The sequence below is a fragment of the Astyanax mexicanus genome, chromosome 2 (assembly GCF_023375975.1).
Source record: "Astyanax mexicanus isolate ESR-SI-001 chromosome 2, AstMex3_surface, whole genome shotgun sequence".
Classification (NCBI taxonomy): Eukaryota; Metazoa; Chordata; class Actinopteri; order Characiformes; family Acestrorhamphidae; genus Astyanax; species Astyanax mexicanus.
In genome coordinates this window covers 46,947,692-46,966,547 of record NC_064409.1, presented here as the reverse complement: position 1 = coordinate 46,966,547, position 18,856 = coordinate 46,947,692, and the positions used below count along the sequence as shown (strand labels likewise).

The following is an 18,856-nucleotide window of genomic DNA, read 5'->3' as shown; positions in this document are numbered from 1 at the left end:
CCAGGCAAAAATAAAAGCGAATTGAAATGGCTAAAATGAAAATGCAAATATCTTTTGACTTTTCTGTTTTACTTACATGTATGAAAATATCATGATGATATAAAATTACAAAAAAATACATATAAATCACTCAATTTGCAATTTACATATGAACTCGTTCTTTACCCAGTTTGCCCTAAATCGTTTGTTTTTCTCATTTTAGCAAATGTTATAAGAACAATAATAAATCTAACAAAGGACACATTTCTGAGGTTTCTTTAAAAGCGTTGATTTACTATCTGTTCAGTTCCACAAATATTAAAGTTTCACGCCTCCTGTTTAATCACACACAAAAGGCTGAAAGGCCCTGGTGGCAGAGGGAAAGGGCTATATATATAGGGTCCACCAGCACTTAGGGCCCAAAAGGGTCCATATCATGTCTCTGGCCTCTGGGAAATAAAATAGATAATAAAATAAAAATGTCAGTTTCTCTGTTCAGACAGACAATTAGTACAGAGTTTGTTCAGTTTGAGTAACACATAGCTAAGTGAACCATTTAGTGTAAAATTTTGGACATCAGTGAAAACTATAGACATAAATAAGATATAAAAGAAAGAATACAACATAAATTGGTAATTAGTTCTACACACGATTAGAGGATCACAAACTCAGCTGTGATTGGTGGAGCTGGTGTTGTGCAAAAAACAGCAGAGCAACACCACTCCAAAAACTGGATGATGAAAGAAAGACTCCCCTTCTTAAAGCATATAAATATTATAATAGTTCTATATGGGGGAAAGGACTTCATGCAGGAATATGTTTAAACCAATTTACTGACTGAAATACAAATTGGGCGTTTGCTTTGCTTAGACAGACTAGTTTGATTACTGATCTACATGTGTGACCTCTCATACTCCGTCCCGCCCCAAGGATGGACACCACATGGTTTGGATGATGGGTATTTTTATTCTGCAACGAGTTCAGCATTCACATAACACATCAGATCAGTTTCTGGTCAGCTTAGCCAGCCTAAACAGAGTTAGCTATTGTTAGCATAGACTGTCTATGATTGTTAGCAACAGAGACATGTGGCCTGTTAGCTAAATCAGCTATCTTAATTAGCTAGCTAATTGGCACACAAAAATGACTTAATCCATGTAACTAACACATGCACGTTCATTATATAGTCGTTTAGAGCTGTTAAGTATTAAAATATACTAGCGCTGAGTACTTATTTTATTGTTTTAGTGATTTTTACTGGAGCTCTGTAGAGAGCCAACTCACCCACAGCAGGGATATCTCAGACTGCTGGGGGTCTTCCAGCATGCACTCCTTTTATACTAAAAACTGGCAGCATTTGACCAGCAGGTGGTGCTGAACTCATTTGCAGTAATTTCATTAAACTATTTATATATACTTTTAACACTGTTACACATGTTTTGTATTGTATTATATCTTTAAGGGGTCTTCATTTACGGCCATCACTAGTTGAAACGTTATATATATATATATATATATATATATATATATATATATATATATATATATATATATATAAACGTTATATATATATATATATATATATGTATATAAACGTTTTATAAATATATATATATATATTATACTTCGTGTAAAATATAATTTTAAAGTCTATTATGCCATATGTACACTCTAAACTGGGGACGAAAACACAAAATGGCAGCGCCCTGAGTAGAAAGCTTTGATACGAACCAAGCACCCAGCTTTTGCCTTCCTAAAATGAGCTGCTGAGGCTCGAGAGGACCATTTGAGCGAAGCTGTCCGTTAACTTTCATTTCTTTCACGGTGTCTTCGGTAATAAAAGGTGTTTTCCTGCCGTTTTCAATAAACACACAACTCATGTTCTCTTCTACAGTAAAACGACTTTCTGTAATTTGATTCACAATTTATTAATCCTTTCCTTATATAGAAATCAACGTTTATCCACAACAGCGCTAAAGATGACGTAATAAACATGCGGCCCAAAACACTGTGCTGTAATGTCTGAAGAAGAAGCTCCTTAAAATCCAAAATCACAGAGCTGATTTACCCAGTGCTGCTCACTCAGAACCGTCTGACAGACACGTGCCAATAAAACGTCGCTTATTTTTAATCAGGTTAAAAATGTTGTAAAACTTCCAATTGTTTTGTTCATTTTTAAATGTAAACCTATTCATGTAAACCCATTCCTCAAAAAGATAGGTAATCATGATTATAATTAATATTTATTTATTTTTATTATTATCATTATTACAGATGGGCTGAAAAGTAAAAGATAAGAATCAATGTCTGGCTCAACGGAACTGTTCCATGCATAGATGCAGTCAAAATAAAGAATTCTCCAAGCCATGAGAAGAATAATAGTTTATGATTAAAACTTTCTTATATTGTCATATAGAATTATTATACAGCGTTTGAGAATGCATAGTATAGACTGTTTATAAAAAAATATATATATATTCACCAGTAAATATGTTATTGATGTCTGATGTCCATTACAGCTAGGTGCAGTTCCATATCCAACCACTAGTGCGCTAAGGAGGGATGTTTTGATGTTCTGAACTGACAGTATTTGGGAAAAAAGTAAAAAGGTTTTAAAAATAAACGAAAAGCTGGATTTTCCTCACAATTCAGAAGGTTCCAAAAGCAAAAAACTTTAGCACAAAAAAAAACAACAAAAAGAAAAATGCAAATAAAAGACTAGTATAACCGAGTTTTTTTTAACAATATATTTTAATTTTTTTCTGTTTTGAATTTGCAACATACACTTTTTCTAATTGCTTCTTAGTATGCTGATCACAGATTTTATATTTTTTGTGTAAAACGTTTGGCACAAAATTAACTAATTAATAGATTTTACTGTGTAGGCGTTTTAAAATTACATTCAAGTGTTTGAACATGGTGTGACATGGTCCATCAATGAATAATGAATATTACTTATTCAAAAAAATCCTAGATCCGTCTTTCAAACCGTGCTACCCTAGTGTATATTTAACTGTAAAAATGCAAAAGAAGCACCATGTTACAGCATGTTCTTAGTAAAAGTCACAGTATATGTAGCGTTAGTATAGTTAGACCAGTGTTTCTCAACCAGGGTGCCGCGGCACCCTGGGGTGCCGTCTGGCTTCATCGGGGGTGCCGTCAAAATATTGCGCCTCACGTGCATATTTCCTTTCCAGAGTCAGCTCGTGTCGGGGTGTGTCCCAATTCACAGGCAGCATACTCTGAAGGATGCGACCCACAGAGGCGGTGTATTACTGCGCAGCTGTGACGCAATCTGTCTTCGAATACAGCCTCTGAAGGATGCAGCCCCTAAATTGGGACACACTGTAAAGTTTTTGTCCCCCCACGCGATGCACGCGCTATTTTATTTCATATTCCGCCAGCAACACCCCTCGTTCTCACCTGAAGTACTGCGCCAGCACCCCCCCCCCGTCCGTAAACTGGGGTGCCTTGACATCTCGCATATATTTAAAGGGTGCCGTGATAGAAAAAAGGTTGAGAAACGCTGAGTTAGACAGCATAAATCACTGTATCATGATAAAGTTAAAGCAATGAGGGGTTATAACAAACTATACTTTTAGATTTTTAAAATATTAATTCTTGTATTTATTATTATTAATTTTCATTGACACTTTTGTGCAATTACAGCAAACCCTGGTTGTAACAGATTTATTATAAAAAAAAACGTGTGGGTCAGCGCATGCGCGGTGCCTTTAGGAAGCACGTATCGATGGGTAGCATGATTCGACAGAACACCGGACTGTGGATTATTCTCTCGGCGCTGTTCTGTTCAGCAGTTTTATGAGTTATAACGGTGCAGCTCCTATAAACAGTACGGCTGTTTGAAGCGCACGCCTGAGATTTGCGTCACACTGCGCATGCGCAGTCTCTCGCTTTCTCTTTTAACAGCCCGCGAGAAGTTGGTGAGGAAGTGAGACGGCTGTCCTCAACTGACCCTAACGAAAACTGCGGGATTACTGTCCCAGTTTACACCAGCCGCCAGTCTCTCCCGTTAACCTCTAGTTTGAGGGTCTGTGTTGGTGATTATAATCCACAGCGGTCTACAGTCTACGGCACCATGAGCGGAACTGCGCTGATCTACGATGAGGAGATGAGCCGCTACCAGCTGCTCTGGGACGAGTGAGTTCACCCCGTTTACATGAGGGGCGCGTTAATATAATCCACCTGCAGTGTGTAAAAGTGTGTAACAGTGGTGCAGCACTGTGGTGTAAATCTGACGGCCTGTTCTGTGTAGTCCTGTGTGCGCGATCGAGGTTCCGGAGCGCCTGACGAGGAGCTACGAAGCTGTGAAGAGCGCGGGGCTGGAGAAGCGCTGTGTGCCTGTCTCTGTCCGCGAGGGAACGGAGGAGGAGATTCTTCTGTATCACAGGTATAAAAAGACCACCTGGAACCAGGGTTGCCAGGTCCCAAAAAAATATCCAGCCCAAACTCAGTCTAAAACCCGCCCTTCAGAAGCTTAAACTAGCCCCACATTCTGTCACACGTTTGAAGCAAAAGGCAAAACAACTATGCGTGTATAACAGGAATTAACAGTATTGCTATTCATCTTAAATTCAGTAATAATATTTTAACGTTAGTGTTTTAGTTATTTTATAACAGTTTCATATCCCAGTCAAGAACACCCACGACTGGATTTTGAAACAAGCCCAATTTGGCGGGGAAAACCGCAAACTTGGCAACTCTGCCCGGAACAGTATCATCACTGCACTCTAGCTCTATAACTAGCCCACTGACTGAGACAAAAAAACAGTCCTGGTCTCTTCCCAGAAATAGGCCCTACATATCTCTGCATGTATCTACAGTATGTGACGAGATCTAGCAAAACTTAGTTGTTGAACATGGCTGGACTTTTCTAGTGGTGTGAGGACTAAGTTCAGCCCTGGATTTTTTTGACCAGCCCACTACAATCACAGCTCCCCTTTTAGCCCCACAAATATTCACATACACATGAAAATGAACTGACCAAGTTAATGGTTGTTGGGGGTTTCTCCGTCCCGTCTCAGTAAAATTCTAGAAGTAAAGACTTAGACAAATAAGTCTGCTGTATGTGATTGGCTAATGGTCGTGCACTGCAGGTACTGTTGAACAATGCACAAGTATAAGAATACTTTAATCAGATTTTATTTGTAGCTCTTTCAGCGGCCCACCAGGAATTGGCCTAAGGCCAGTTCATCCCTAGTGGTGTCCAAACCTTTTTCAAAGGGGGCCAGATTGCACCATATAACAGATAAAGGCCTGTCTATATTTCCAAAAATATTATACATAAATTATTCATAAATTTGTGTTCAAATTATGAATAAAGAAAAACATACAGAACAATTGTGTGTGTTAGTGTTAGGTTCAGTGTTTAACACTACATTTAATTTTACTACAATAACTGCAACAAGATACCAAAGAATAAAAAAATACCACAGCATACTGCAGCATTGTAAGACTGAACATTTTCTTTACAACCTTAATGCATAGCAATGCATCTTTAAAACAATACAAGTATGTTCTGTCAGTATTTTTCATGCAGATTAAATGTTATTTCTCGGTTGATGAATACATGTGGAACTTAATAACAAGTATTAAACCCAAACACCTGCATGAAAAGTGGGTTGTTTTGTTGTTAAAACATAAGATGATGGGTGCAGCTTTGCTGCATACTGCAAACAGCCAGTAGAGACACTACACTGGTTCAATTTTGAGAGATTTACTTCCGTACTTTCTAAAGTGATTGGTTCAGACTAACATAATCTCCTTGATGTTCTTAAGACCGACAGATACCATTGTTTAAGCTTAATACTCTTACTTTGGTGCATTCTGTTGTGTTTTCTGTGCAGCAAAGAATATCTAGAACAAGTAAAACAGACACCTTCCATGAGCGTGGAGGAACTGAAGACCTTCACTCAGCAATTTGGAGATGTCTACTTCCATCCTGTAAGAAACAGTATACAATGTAGGAAGTGACTTTATGTGCTCACTAACAATTATTTTGTTTGATTAAAACTCAAATACTGTGACTAAATGATTGAAAAATGTACAAATATATTAGAAAATCAAAAGCAACAATACATGGCATCAATCAAAGCTAATAAACACTATGCCCTTTTCTGTGTTTTACAGTATAGTTGTTTTGCAGTCCCAAACATGTCTTTTCATTTCAAACTTGTGTCATATTTGTAGAACATCTACAATTGTGCTAAGCTGGCTATTGGGGCCTCACTGCAGCTAGTGGACAGTGTAATGAAGGGGAAGGTGAGAAATGGAATGGCCCTTGTCAGGTGAGTGGAGAGAATTCCATCACTTTATGCTTTTTTTTTTATTATGGATTTTGAATCCGTGAGTGTTTAAAGATGCTTGCAACATAGTACTATAAAGACATGCAATAGTGTGTCTATTGGGTCTTTTCATTTAGGCCAGGTCCACACTACATGATTGGGGATCTTGGCCCTTACACAGTCATGTAGTGTGAACTGCTGAAAGACGCTCACCTATCTATCACGGACTGACTGACAGACCAGTTGCAGATGCCTATCAAATATTTGGCATGCTAGATATCTGACCCAGTCGGCGACTGGGAGTCAGGAGCAGTGGCTACATGCTGCCAATGGAATTAAGGAAAAAGAGCAAAAAAAGTGTAATTTGTGACCCCGTGTCATGTATTGTGAAACAACAAGGACTATTACAGCACAATGACTGACGACTGAAAAAGTGGTGTAGTTTGAACCTGGCATTAGTCACAAATTATGTTTTCTCATTCTCTGCTATTTGTTCTTTCTTAATTGATCCTTCTTAATTTTCCTCAGGCCCCCTGGTCATCACAGCCAGCGGAGCGCAGCCAATGGTTTCTGTGTGTTCAACAATGTGGCCATTGCAGCTCTCTATGCCAAGAAGCACTACAACCTAAACAGGTATAAGAATGGAGTGTTTAATAAGAGTACAGGGAGTGGACTGTTACTATTAACAGGACTAAACTGTTACTAGAAGAGATGTGTAGCCTGAGGTGACTCTTGTGTTTTCAGGGTGTTGATCGTGGATTGGGATGTTCACCATGGGCAAGGTGTCCAGTACTGCTTTGAAGAAGACCCTAGGTAAGCGTGTTCACAGCAAATCAGAGCAGCACAAAAGAAAACCACAAATAGAATGAATGAATATGACCACAATGAATATGAATATGAATATGAATCAATGAATATGTTTTACTCACCTAACTAAGCCTCTGCTTCCTCTCCCATCGGTCTCAGTGTGCTGTATTTCTCATGGCACCGCTATGAGCACAAGAGTTTCTGGCCCAATCTTGATGAGTCTGACTATAATACTGTGGGTAAAGGCAAGGGAACTGGCTTCAACATCAATGTGCCCTGGAACAAGGTACTTCCCTCAACTTCATACACACTTCCTCCTGACATCTTTAGCTTTATTCCAAGAATGATCTGAAAATCACTGGTAGCAGCCCTACAAAATAATATTAACCATTAGTGATGAGGGATATAACAAAAACTCATCTCAATATGCTTACGAGAAATGGTATGAACATTTTAATGAAGTCTTATATTGAAGTAACATTATTATGTAAACAGCAGAAACTATATAATATTAAACACATATATTTACTGTTTAAATATTTTTCTGTCATACATACTTTTTTCAGAATTACATCACATACAAATAGCAACCTTTTTAGCAGGTGTGGTATGAAATGTAATGTTTTTTATGGATATTTATGATATGTTACCCATGCCTGTTAACCATCCAAACACTAGTATTATTGGGCTTAGGTTTTTAATCAAGTCAATTTACTTAGTAACTACTATGGATTACGTGAACCTAATATATTTGTTAATACAGTAAATTATAAAGGAGTAAATTAAGTATGTTGTCATAAGAGTTAGTGCCCAGGAGTTAATTTTTGCAGTAGTATAATATTAGTCTGACTAGTGGCTTTTCAGTTATTATTCATAATCTGTACATAATTGTACATACACTATGTGGCAAAGATTTTTCATTTTAATTTAGTTGTAATTTGTCAGTAATTTGTCAGTTAATAAATAACATCAATATTTATATAATCGTATAGAAAGAAGAGTGATGTGTATTAAAGTCCTGTGCTTTAAAATAAACTTCACATTCTGCATTTAAATATAATGTGCTGAATTACAGGCATAAGCACTAAACATTTGAGCGTATTAATTGGTGATGTAATTAAGAGCACATTTATTTGCTTGGATGAATCAGTTTTGTTCATATTAAAAGTTTGTCACTTTTAAACAGGTGGGAATGACCAACAGTGACTACTTATCTGTATTCTTCCATGTCCTTTTGCCTGCTGCATATGAGGTAGGTAACTGGAAAAATCTAAAGTCTAATGATTAATAACTAGATGTTGCATTTGCGTTGTAGTGTTTATGTAAACGTGCAATGGTGTATTTACTGACCATAGTATTGACTATTGTTCCAGTTTGATCCTGAGCTGGTGCTGGTCTCTGCAGGATTTGATTCTGCCATAGGAGACCCAGAGGTGAGATACTGATGTTTCTAGAGCTTTTCAGACAATGTTTAGGCAGTATACAGAAAATATTATTTATACATATGTTTATACAGTACATATTAGGAAGATTGTGACTCCTTTTTTTTTCTTGACCAGGGTCACATGTGTGCCACTCCAGAGATCTTTGGACACCTCACTCACCTTCTCATGTCCTTGGCAAAGGGTAAATTGTGTGTTGTCCTTGAGGTGAGAGTAACATACAGTACACTGCTGTAAATCTTATTGTTTTCTAGATTATGTTAATGATTAACTAATGCATGTTTTTTTTATTTTGTTTGGTTGTTTTCTCCAGGGCGGATACAACCTAACCTCACTTACTCAGTCAGTTTGCCAGACAATGCATACCCTGCTTGGAGACCCCACACCTTTACTGAGTGGTATTGGCTCCCCATGTCACAGGTGGGTTTAAATAGTTGCTGCCCCAAGAAAAAAATTGAAAATTTAAAAAAATTAATTTGCCCATAAAAAATATCTTCATTTTTGTTGTTTTAAGTTCTATACCTCATTTAAACACATACAGCTGTATTTGACACCAATTAAAATACCACCTACAGGTGTAGGTGATACAAAACCCATATTCTCTGCAGTATTGCATAAATTATTTACCCTACTGAAAACGTTGAGGGATACAGGACACTTGGAAAAGCTGCCTGCTTCCTCTCTAATTCACTTAATAATTTCAGATCAATAACAGGAATAGGAATTAACCCAAATTCTGCGGGTTTGAAAAAAGACGTGAAAACTAGACAACCATAATGAAATGACAGGTTTGGAGGCCATTATTTTTTGTATTGAGGATTTGTATTGATTTCAAAATGAAGTCCAGGAAAGAGAAAATTGTATGATTTTATTCATTATATTTTGACAGTGGCAGATTTACTTGACTATTTTTCAATACATTCAATTACAATTTATGGGTGTAATGTCAGACAGACAATTAACAAAATTCCTGGCCTGTTAAGGGGTTAAGTAGAAGAAAGTTATTTGTTCTCCTGAAAATTCCTGTTTTTGGTAAATAAATGTTTTTTTAGACAGTGCTGATGTATAATATATATATATATATATATATATATATATATATATATATATATATATATATATATATATATATATATATATATATATATATAATATCTTATAATATATAATATATAATATTATATATATATATCTTTTTAGTAAATCAAACATGTTTAAACATGGTTAAGTCTTTGTAAAAGTATACTTAATATTTCTTAAATGTATGTAAATGATTTATTTAATTTGTTCCTGAACATTATTTACTGCTGTTCACAGACCTCCTATAGTGGTTACATCTTTGTATAAAGTAGGGATGTCCCGATCACATTTTTTCGCCATTTAATTTAATTAAAATTTTAGTCATTTAATTTTTAGTATATATACCAAGTCCCAGTTTGATATTTTGGCAATACAGAAAAAAATACATACATAGTTACGTTTTTCTTTAATTAATAATAAGAGTTTAGTGTTATAATATAATATAATATAATATAATATAATATAATATAATATAATAGGGTAGGTTTCATGATTTAAAAATAAGAATACTGTATTATGCTGAGTTACTGAGTTTAACTGAGTGTGGAAAGTGGAAACGTGCATGCGTGCGTGAGTGAGGGAGAGAGCATGAGACGGAGCCTTCGTCAACATGAAAGCGCAAGCATTCTCTGTGCGCTCGTGCAGTCTATGGCGTCTATAGTCTATGATGAACACGTGGAGTAGCAACATAACATTGCAGTTTTGATACATAAATGGTCTGAATCTTTTTCACCTAATTGCAGTCCTTTGAAAATTTTGATTTGCCCTGATTTCCAGTCATGTGATCAGATCAGCTTGGCTGAAGAATTAGCATCTTACCAGTACATTACAATGAGTGTACATAATGATATAATAATTATATTACACTTTAGTGCTCTGGAGTCTGTTGTGAATGTTCGAGCAGTTCACCGGAAGTACTGGAACTTTTTGAAGTATGCAGGTGAGTGTACACTGCCTTTTTAGTTTGAAAGACTCATGTTTGCATTAAACTTTATTGCATGCTAAGAAAACAAACAGTGAAACATAAGTGTGTCTCCCACAGACCTCGTAAATGTGTAAATAGCTTTTTAGCTCATTTTGTCATAGAGGATCAGATGATCAGTGTTCTTGTACACATGTTAACCTATACTAAACATAACCTAGATTGGTCTCAGTTGAGTAGCTCAATCTGACTTTTGCAAATAATCTGTTTTTCTAGCCGATCCCCAAATTTTAGAGCCAAGCACCAAGCGCCGCAGATTGGAGAACACGGCTGAAGAGAACAAGGAGGAGGAGAACACCGAGAAGGAAAAGGAGGAGAAAACCGAGGAGAAGCCTGAGGATATTAAATGGCCTGAGCCCTTACCCAGGCCTGCTCCTCCTGTGCAGACAGTTGTGGCAAGCTCCACAGAACTGGAGTCTCTCCCAAAGGGCTGCCAGATGCTGGGTAAAATCCCACAAAAGTGTATTGAGGAAGCAGAAAAAATCAGGTTAGCAACTCACCAATGCTGATAATTCCATTTACAACAAATTCAAAAGCCTCCAACTGACTTTACACAAAGGGTACGAATCACTGGGCATCTCACAATACAGTATAATCACGATAGATTGTCCATAATGATGATATCACAATACTGTGATTCTTTGAGGCTCGATATATCGCAAGACAATTCTCAACAATACTTCACAGCATCTTCGTTACTGAAGAATATAAAATACTCCTAAATAAGCAAATACCAGGAATTATGGATTTATTTCTGTATATTTCACAGAATTTGACAACTAATATTTTTCGCCACATGTTTACCCTATTTATTAAATTAGCTCCACCAGTAATGAAGCATTAACTTCAGTGAGTCAAAGTGGGGGGCAGCCTTTTTCAATAAAATATTGATGTTTGACGCCAATAATTGATGCGATTAAAGTAATACAATATATTGCAATATCAATATATTGTCCCACACCTACTGTACATGCTTTAAAAGATACAAATGTTTGTTCCTTTTTGCATATATACTATTTTGCAGTAAGCAAAGCCATGCGCAATTACAACATTAACAAAATTAACATGTTTAAATGCAGCAAAAGCATGGGAACAGATTTGAGCATTTAAGTCAATAAAAAAACTAATTCATAAATACACCAGATTTATTAGGCTATAGTTGTGGAATATATAAATATATATGTTTTTTTATGTTATCGTACTTTTGTTGACTGATAAAACAAAAACACTGGTCACTGATTGGTCCCCAACAGCGGTTTACTCACACAGAAAAAATAATTAAGTTATGAAATACAATTAAAGTTAATATTTCAGATAAAAATATAAACCTATTCTTTTCTTTAGGGGTTAACCTAAAATTTCAGGGAGCATCCCTGACAAAAATATAATGGTCATCACTAAGGAACTCATCACTACTACGTCAGTAAAAGCATAGGAATGTCTTCTCAGTAGTGATCCATTGATGATTCGTTCCAGTGATAAACAGGCTGTATTTCTTAAGACATTGGCATAGACAGAATCCCATAAAGAGATTTTTATGTATCGATAGCACTTCACAGATCAATATCACATCTAGATAAACAGTTAATGTTTTTTTAGAAACTATATCGAAGTAACCAGACTTTTTAAACTATATTTTCTCTCCCTAAAGGAAAGAACATTTTCAAGGTTTGACTGATAAGACGTCATCAGAGTGCTTCCAGCACATTGTTTCAATTTTGGAGAAAGTACAAAACAAAGAGGTATGTCTTTTGGATATTGTTTATTTGTTTATTCTGAATGCTAGATATGTTTATCATGATCAGGTTTGCACATAAGAATAGTTGGAGAAATTAAGTCGCCGGTTCGAACCCCCGCTCATGCAGCTTTGCCATCAAGCTGCTGGCGCTCAGAGGGAGCAAAACTGCTCACTCCGGGTGGATAGATGACGCTCTCTCCCCACATCACTCCTAGGGTGATGTCTGCAGCACAGGGCGTCTGTGAGCTGATGTATCAGAACCGAGTCGCTGCGCTTTCCTCCAAGTGCGCTGGCACTACCGAATGCTACCGATTCTACCGAAGCACATGCTTCAGAGGAAGCATGTGCTAGTCTTCACCCTCCTGGTGTGTTGGGGCATTACTAGTGATAGGGGGAGTCCTAATGAGTGGGTTGGGTAATTGGCCGTGTAAATTAGGGGGAAAATGGGTGAAAATTATAAGTAAATTATATATTAAAAAAAAAGAAGAAATGTGTTATATCATGATAACCTGGCTTGTAAAGCTTGTACGTAACTAATGTACAGTTATTGGCAGGTGCGTAATGGCATGGTTGTGGTGCCTGATGTGTGTGCTTCTGTGAGATTTGCTGTTCAGCATGCCTTGAACTCCCTCTCTAAGAGGTATGCACTTTGCTTTATATTCTTTCTTATTTATAAAGGGCCTTATTTACCAACCATTCTTAAGAGTAAATTTCTTCTTATAACCTGCTGACACCATTTTTACAAAGATCCTGACATTCACCAGCCATTTCTTATTAGGAATTTCTTCAGTTTAGGGCAATGGAATGTATCATAATAAAAGCACTGACAGAAACAATTCTGCAGTTCAATAACTTTTTGTTCTGGCTTTTACCAAAAACTAATTTAATAAATATTTTAGAAGGTATTGGTAAATAAGCCCCAGTGTTTTTAATGTAGAAATATATTGGTTTTAGATTAAATGCTTATAAAAATGGACACTACATGAATATTATACTGATACTAACATGTTTCAGGGTTTTGGTGGTGTTTGTGGGGGATGAGGATGTTCAAGTTGACACAGGCAGTGGGTGTGTATTTTGACTTCTATTCAAAACTCTTTTGGTGTTTATTTTAAAATGTACAATTTCTTATTTTATACAGATAATGTTTATATTTGTATTGTATTAATGCGTGAATGTATTGTTTTAAGTAGTTCATTCAACAGTATAGATCATCTGCACTAGACATTAGAATGTTTTTCTTTTTCTTTTTGTCAAATTCTAGACCTCAAGGCTTGTTAAGCACTTTTCAATTATTTTCTTTTAACATATTTAATAAAATTATTCCGGTAGGCATTTTAAAACCACATACATATTTGATAACAATTATTTGAACACTTAGTTTCATTTTGAACTGTTATCTAAAATAAAGTTTTATATGTCTAAGAAAGTACAGTTATACTGTGTGTGTGTGTGTGTGTGTGTGTGCAGGAAAGTGCTTTTGCTGCAGATCTGTAGTAAGGAGCCTGGAGTGGTGAAGTCAGACTACCATGTGCCTGTGTGTCTGAGCAAGGTGAGCTACAGAAAGGCATATTATTGAAGCTTGTTATTAAGTATCATAACTTTGTGTTAAGAAACTGTAAGTAAGGGGTGATGGGACTTTTTAACATAAAAGTTCAGCCGGTTTTCAATCATAATTTAGATTATTTTTGTTTGTGAAAATCTAGCAAATGAGCTAGATCACTTCTGAGAAATCTTTGCATGTCAAGTCAACCGAAAAGCTTGGAACTATGTGAAACTCTTTTTTTTATCTCATGTTAAAATATATATACAGTTCTGTAAACAGTTAAGAGAACACTTTAGTTTTTTAATCAGTTTTTCTGATTTTGCTTTTTATAGATATATGTTTAATTTTATATATGTTCGTATTCATAATGTTTTAAGAGTTCAGAAATCAATATTTGGTGAAATAACCCTTGTTTTTAATCCTTTCATTCATCTTGGCATGTTTTTCTCCACCAGTCTTACACACTGCTTTTGTATAACTCCTGGTGCAAAAATTCAAGCAGTTCAGCTTGGTTTGATGGCTTGTGATCTTCCATATGCCTCTTGATTATATTCCAGACATTATTTTTAAGTGGTCTCTTATGTTTTTCAGAGCTGTATACAATTATTATTATTAATATTCACATCATTTGATGAAAAATAAATCTATGGTCTCAGCTGGCCTTTTAAAAATTTTAATTGATTTTAATTTGTCTTCTAAAGCCTTGCTGTTTTCTCACTGCCTGTGTAGTATGGTCATTAAATAATGATGACAGGATGACCTTGCGTTATATCTCTTTCTCTCTATTTTTCACAGGCTGGGCACTCCAGGGCGAGTGTGATGCAGGCACTGATTGGTCTGCTCCTGCCCCTGGCTTACGAGTTTAGTCCTGACCTGGTGCTGCAGGTACTGACGAGCAGTTCTGGGTTGGAGATGCCTGTGTGGGCACAGGTCAGCTCCCTGCTGCAGGGATTAGCACAGGGCAGGACACTGGCCCTACTTCAGGTCAGTCAGTGCTTAACATTTTTAGGTTATTTCTATTTCCAATATTAAAACCTTTCCAATTTTAAAACTTTTTTTTTCTAAAAAAAAAAACAAACTAAGCTTTAACCTCCTAGGACCTGGCATCATCACATTTTTGTTTGTCTAGACCACAAAACTAAATTTTGCTCTACAAGGGCCTGGTGTCCCCTTATGAGGCCATTGTACTGTTACCTAGTGGTGGAAATAAAGTTTAACATGTTACAGAAATTTAATTGGACTGCAAAAACAGTGAAAACATTGTCTTTGTGTTGAAGCAGCACTTCACATAAGCCATGTGGCTCAAAGGGGCACAATTGTTATTTCTACTTTTATTTTGCAAAAAAATAAACGTTTTGCACATTATTACTAATTGCGACATCATTGTGTTCTATTGAAACATAAAACTAAAATCCTCATATGTGGACATCATTTTTCTCAGAAACTTTATTATGTAAAAAAAATATTCTTTGTTTTTACACAAATCAGGTACCAATTAACCAAAATAGCAAAGAGAAATAAAAAATGCACGCCATGCAAGAGTTCTTAGGAGGTTAAAATTTTTTATTAGGTTATTTTACTTATATATGAGCACCTAGAAGTAGACTTCATGCTATTCTAACACTCTGCTACCTCTCTGGACTGTATAGAATCAGTGCCAACTGTACTATGACTTGTATATAAAAGGTTTTCATATCCCTTGAACTTTTTCACATTTTATCTTCTTACAACCATAACCAAATGTAATTTATGGTGAAACCAACACAAAGTAGCACATAATTGTAGAGTGGAGTTAAAATGATGCATATTTTTCAAAATTGTAATCAAATAAAAATCTAATAAGCGTGACTTGCAAAAGTGTGGCTTAGTAGAGCCACCTTTCGCTTCAATTACAGCTGCAAGTCTTTTGAGATATATCTCTCTCAATTTCTAGCTACGCAAAGTTGGTAATCTATTTCCCAGTCTCAAGTGTTTAGCTTTTTGTTTTCCACAATTCAGTTCATGTTCTAGTTCACAATTATATGCTACTTTCTGTTTGTCTAGCACTTTAAAATCTCCTTAAAATAACATTTAAGTTTGTGGTTGTAAGGTGACCAAATGTGAAAAAAGTGAAAGAGGTAAAAATATTTTGCAAGCCACTTTAAAAGTAACTGCTTAAACTGAAGAGTAAAAATAATGTGTTTTCATGTTAGATTTTATTTTAGGTTTTTCACTCCTATTTCATTTTTTAAATACATTTTAACAGTTGCATTTTGATTGTTCCAGCTTGCTTACACTACTCAGAAGGACTAAGTCGTAGCTGTCCAAAGAAAAACACTCATCTCTAAAACAGCAACTTTACAGGAGAGAGAAAAAACCTTGTGAACTTTCAGTGGAAGTCAATGTAAAAAGAGTTTATTTCAGGTCATTTTGAAGAGTTTCTATTGGTCTGTTCATCAAGAAATTTTGGCACACTGTAAGGACATTTTGTCTGTTCAAATTATGCAGTAATCTACACATCGTCAAAAATGGAAAGGTTTTTAGGACAGCGACGAAATATTGTAATCAATAATTTAAGCAACAATGGAGTTACACTTTACATATTTTGCATTATTAAACAGGGCTGTGACAAAGACATGGTGGGAGCTACATGTTCCTCTCTGTCTGGTTCTCCTGCTCCTATTCTTGGTCCTCTGGGTCATCCTGTGGATAAAGATGTAGAATTTATTGAGAAACAGAGACAGAGACTGGAGAAAAAATGGGGCTTGCTGCGCAACTCTTGTAAGTTTCTTGTATTTTTAGGAGTAAAACAGTAACATTTAATTAAAGCTCACAAAATATTAATATGATTGTTTAAAAAATATGTTTTGATTTATTCCTTTGTTGGGTACAAAATGTACAATGTTAGTGTTTGTATGTGTGTAGTTTCAGAAAGCGGAACAAAGAATCAGGATGGATGAGCAATGAACAAGCACCAGTTGGTCACACCCAGATGACAAGACATTTTTTTATAGTGTGAGTGATGTTCCATAATAAAAATGACCTTTTAGTTTCTGTCATTTCTTAATCTATATTTTCCTCATTTGCTTTTGGTAGAAGGTATGTCTATGAATTTATTTCAGTGATTTAGTAAACTGGTTTGCTGTTACATACATTTTTTGAACAAAACTGTTTTTATTGAGCCTTACCCATTACTGTCAGTTCATAAGTATTATGAAACACTTCCTGATACAGAGGAAAATTACTGAACATCTGTCATCATCTCAATGTCTTTAGTGGTGGATATGTCCTTTAGGGACAAAAGTAAATTGTTTTAATTGCAATAAATAAAAGCACCTTAAGATCTTTTATTTACAATTTAAAGTAGTGTTGTTGTTGTAGTAATGTTATAATAAATGGCATCAGTGTGCTTCTGCCACTAGTCCTGTAAAGACAAATATTAATTCTAAAAAACAGCACTTGTGTTTTGTAATAGTTTTGTATTTTTGTATTGGAATAAGTAATAGATTTCATACAGTGATCCAACTAATCCAACTAAAAGAATGAGTTTTGCTCTGTAGTATATTGTGTTATTTCCGATAAAAAAAAATCTGTATTTTTTCTTAATCAATATTTAGCATGATCAGTAAGTTATCTATTTTTTTGCTATCAGTGATTCATATGTAACTATGGGTGAAATCCATATGCGCTTTGTGTCGAGATGGGCCCCAGGGTCTCTTCTTGGAATTGGTACAAAAAACGGTATATGTAATCAGTATTTTGACTGTTTGAGATATGTAGGTGCTTCATGATGACTGACTATGCATTTTAACAACTGATGGAAACCTATGCTGCTGTTTAAGATAATAACAGGCTTTTTAAACAAGTTTAAGGCCAGTGATTTTAGTTTTAGTTTGCTCAACCCTGAGGATGTACTGGTGGGTTGAGGTCTAACATAAAGACTTGTTAAAAACTATGGTGAGCTGAGCAGAACGGGAGTAGCTGGGAGATGCTGGCTGAGAGCTTCCAGCATGTGACTCAAGGGAAAACTGTTTGCTTTCTGACCAAACCGTGGAAGACAGACCATTAAGGTCATCATGCATAGTCAGAAACTCTTCACACAACTTTCTTTGTTTTGCTTCTTTCTTTAACTTTGATTTATATTTTCCTTATGTTTTTTATCCATTGCATTCAAATCCCTGTTTTTCCAGGACATTCTTTTAAATAAACTGGCAAAGCAATTTTTGGACTGAAACTCATTTTTGCTTATATTTTATCACACCAGATACAATATAAATTGCAATTTAATTTCAAAATACAACTTAATTTCATTATGGCTTTATAGTATTGTAAGATTTTTTAAATGAAATATAGCTTTTTATCTGGGAGGTAAGTTTCAATCTTCAAACATAATAGCAATGTTGAAAACAATACATTCTAATGGTATACTGTACAGCTCTGGAAAAAAATGAGACCACTTTAAAATAATGTTTTTTGATTTTACTAAATTCAAAACCTCTAGAATATAATCGAGAGGAAGATGGATGATCACAAGCCATCAAACCAAGCTGAACTGCTTCAATTTTTGCACCAGGAGTGGCATAATGTTATTCAAAAGCAGTGTGTAAGACTGGTGGAGGAGAACTTGCCAGGATGCATGAAGACTGTGATTAAAAACAAGGTTTATTCCACCAAATATTGATTGCTGAACTCTTAAAACTTTATGAATATGAACTTGTTTTCTTTGCATAATTTGAGTTCTAAAAGCTCTGTATCTTTTTTTTTGTTATTTCAGCCATTTCTCATTTTCTGCCAATTAATGCTTTGAATTGACTTTTTTTATTTGGAGGTTGGGAGAAACGTTGTCTGTAGTTTATAGAATAAAACAACAATGTTCATTTTACTCAAAAATATACCTACAAATAGAAAAATGGCAAAAACTGATTCAGAAACTGAAGTGGTCTCTTACTATTTTTCCAGAGCTGTACATCAACATAACACAGTGTTGAAATGAACAAT

The 18,856-nt window shown here is 35.5% G+C and overlaps 1 protein-coding gene across 1 annotated transcript; it reads left to right on the top strand.

Annotated features, from left to right (window-relative positions):
* Positions 1-3,893: 3,893 nt before the first annotated feature.
* On the top strand, positions 3,894-18,079 carry hdac10 (histone deacetylase 10). The gene is made up of 20 exons (XM_007235102.4): positions 3,894-4,140; positions 4,256-4,390; positions 5,847-5,943; positions 6,190-6,287; positions 6,813-6,917; positions 7,029-7,097; positions 7,251-7,377; positions 8,278-8,343; positions 8,465-8,524; positions 8,651-8,740; positions 8,847-8,953; positions 10,486-10,553; positions 10,812-11,082; positions 12,247-12,337; positions 12,888-12,973; positions 13,348-13,401; positions 13,804-13,885; positions 14,675-14,863; positions 16,480-16,639; positions 16,784-18,079. Exons 1-20 carry the CDS (start codon positions 4,079-4,081, stop codon positions 16,816-16,818), a joined length of 2,052 nt encoding a protein of 683 aa, XP_007235164.2. The 5' UTR covers positions 3,894-4,078; the 3' UTR covers positions 16,819-18,079.
* The last annotated feature ends 777 nt before the right edge of the window (positions 18,080-18,856 follow it).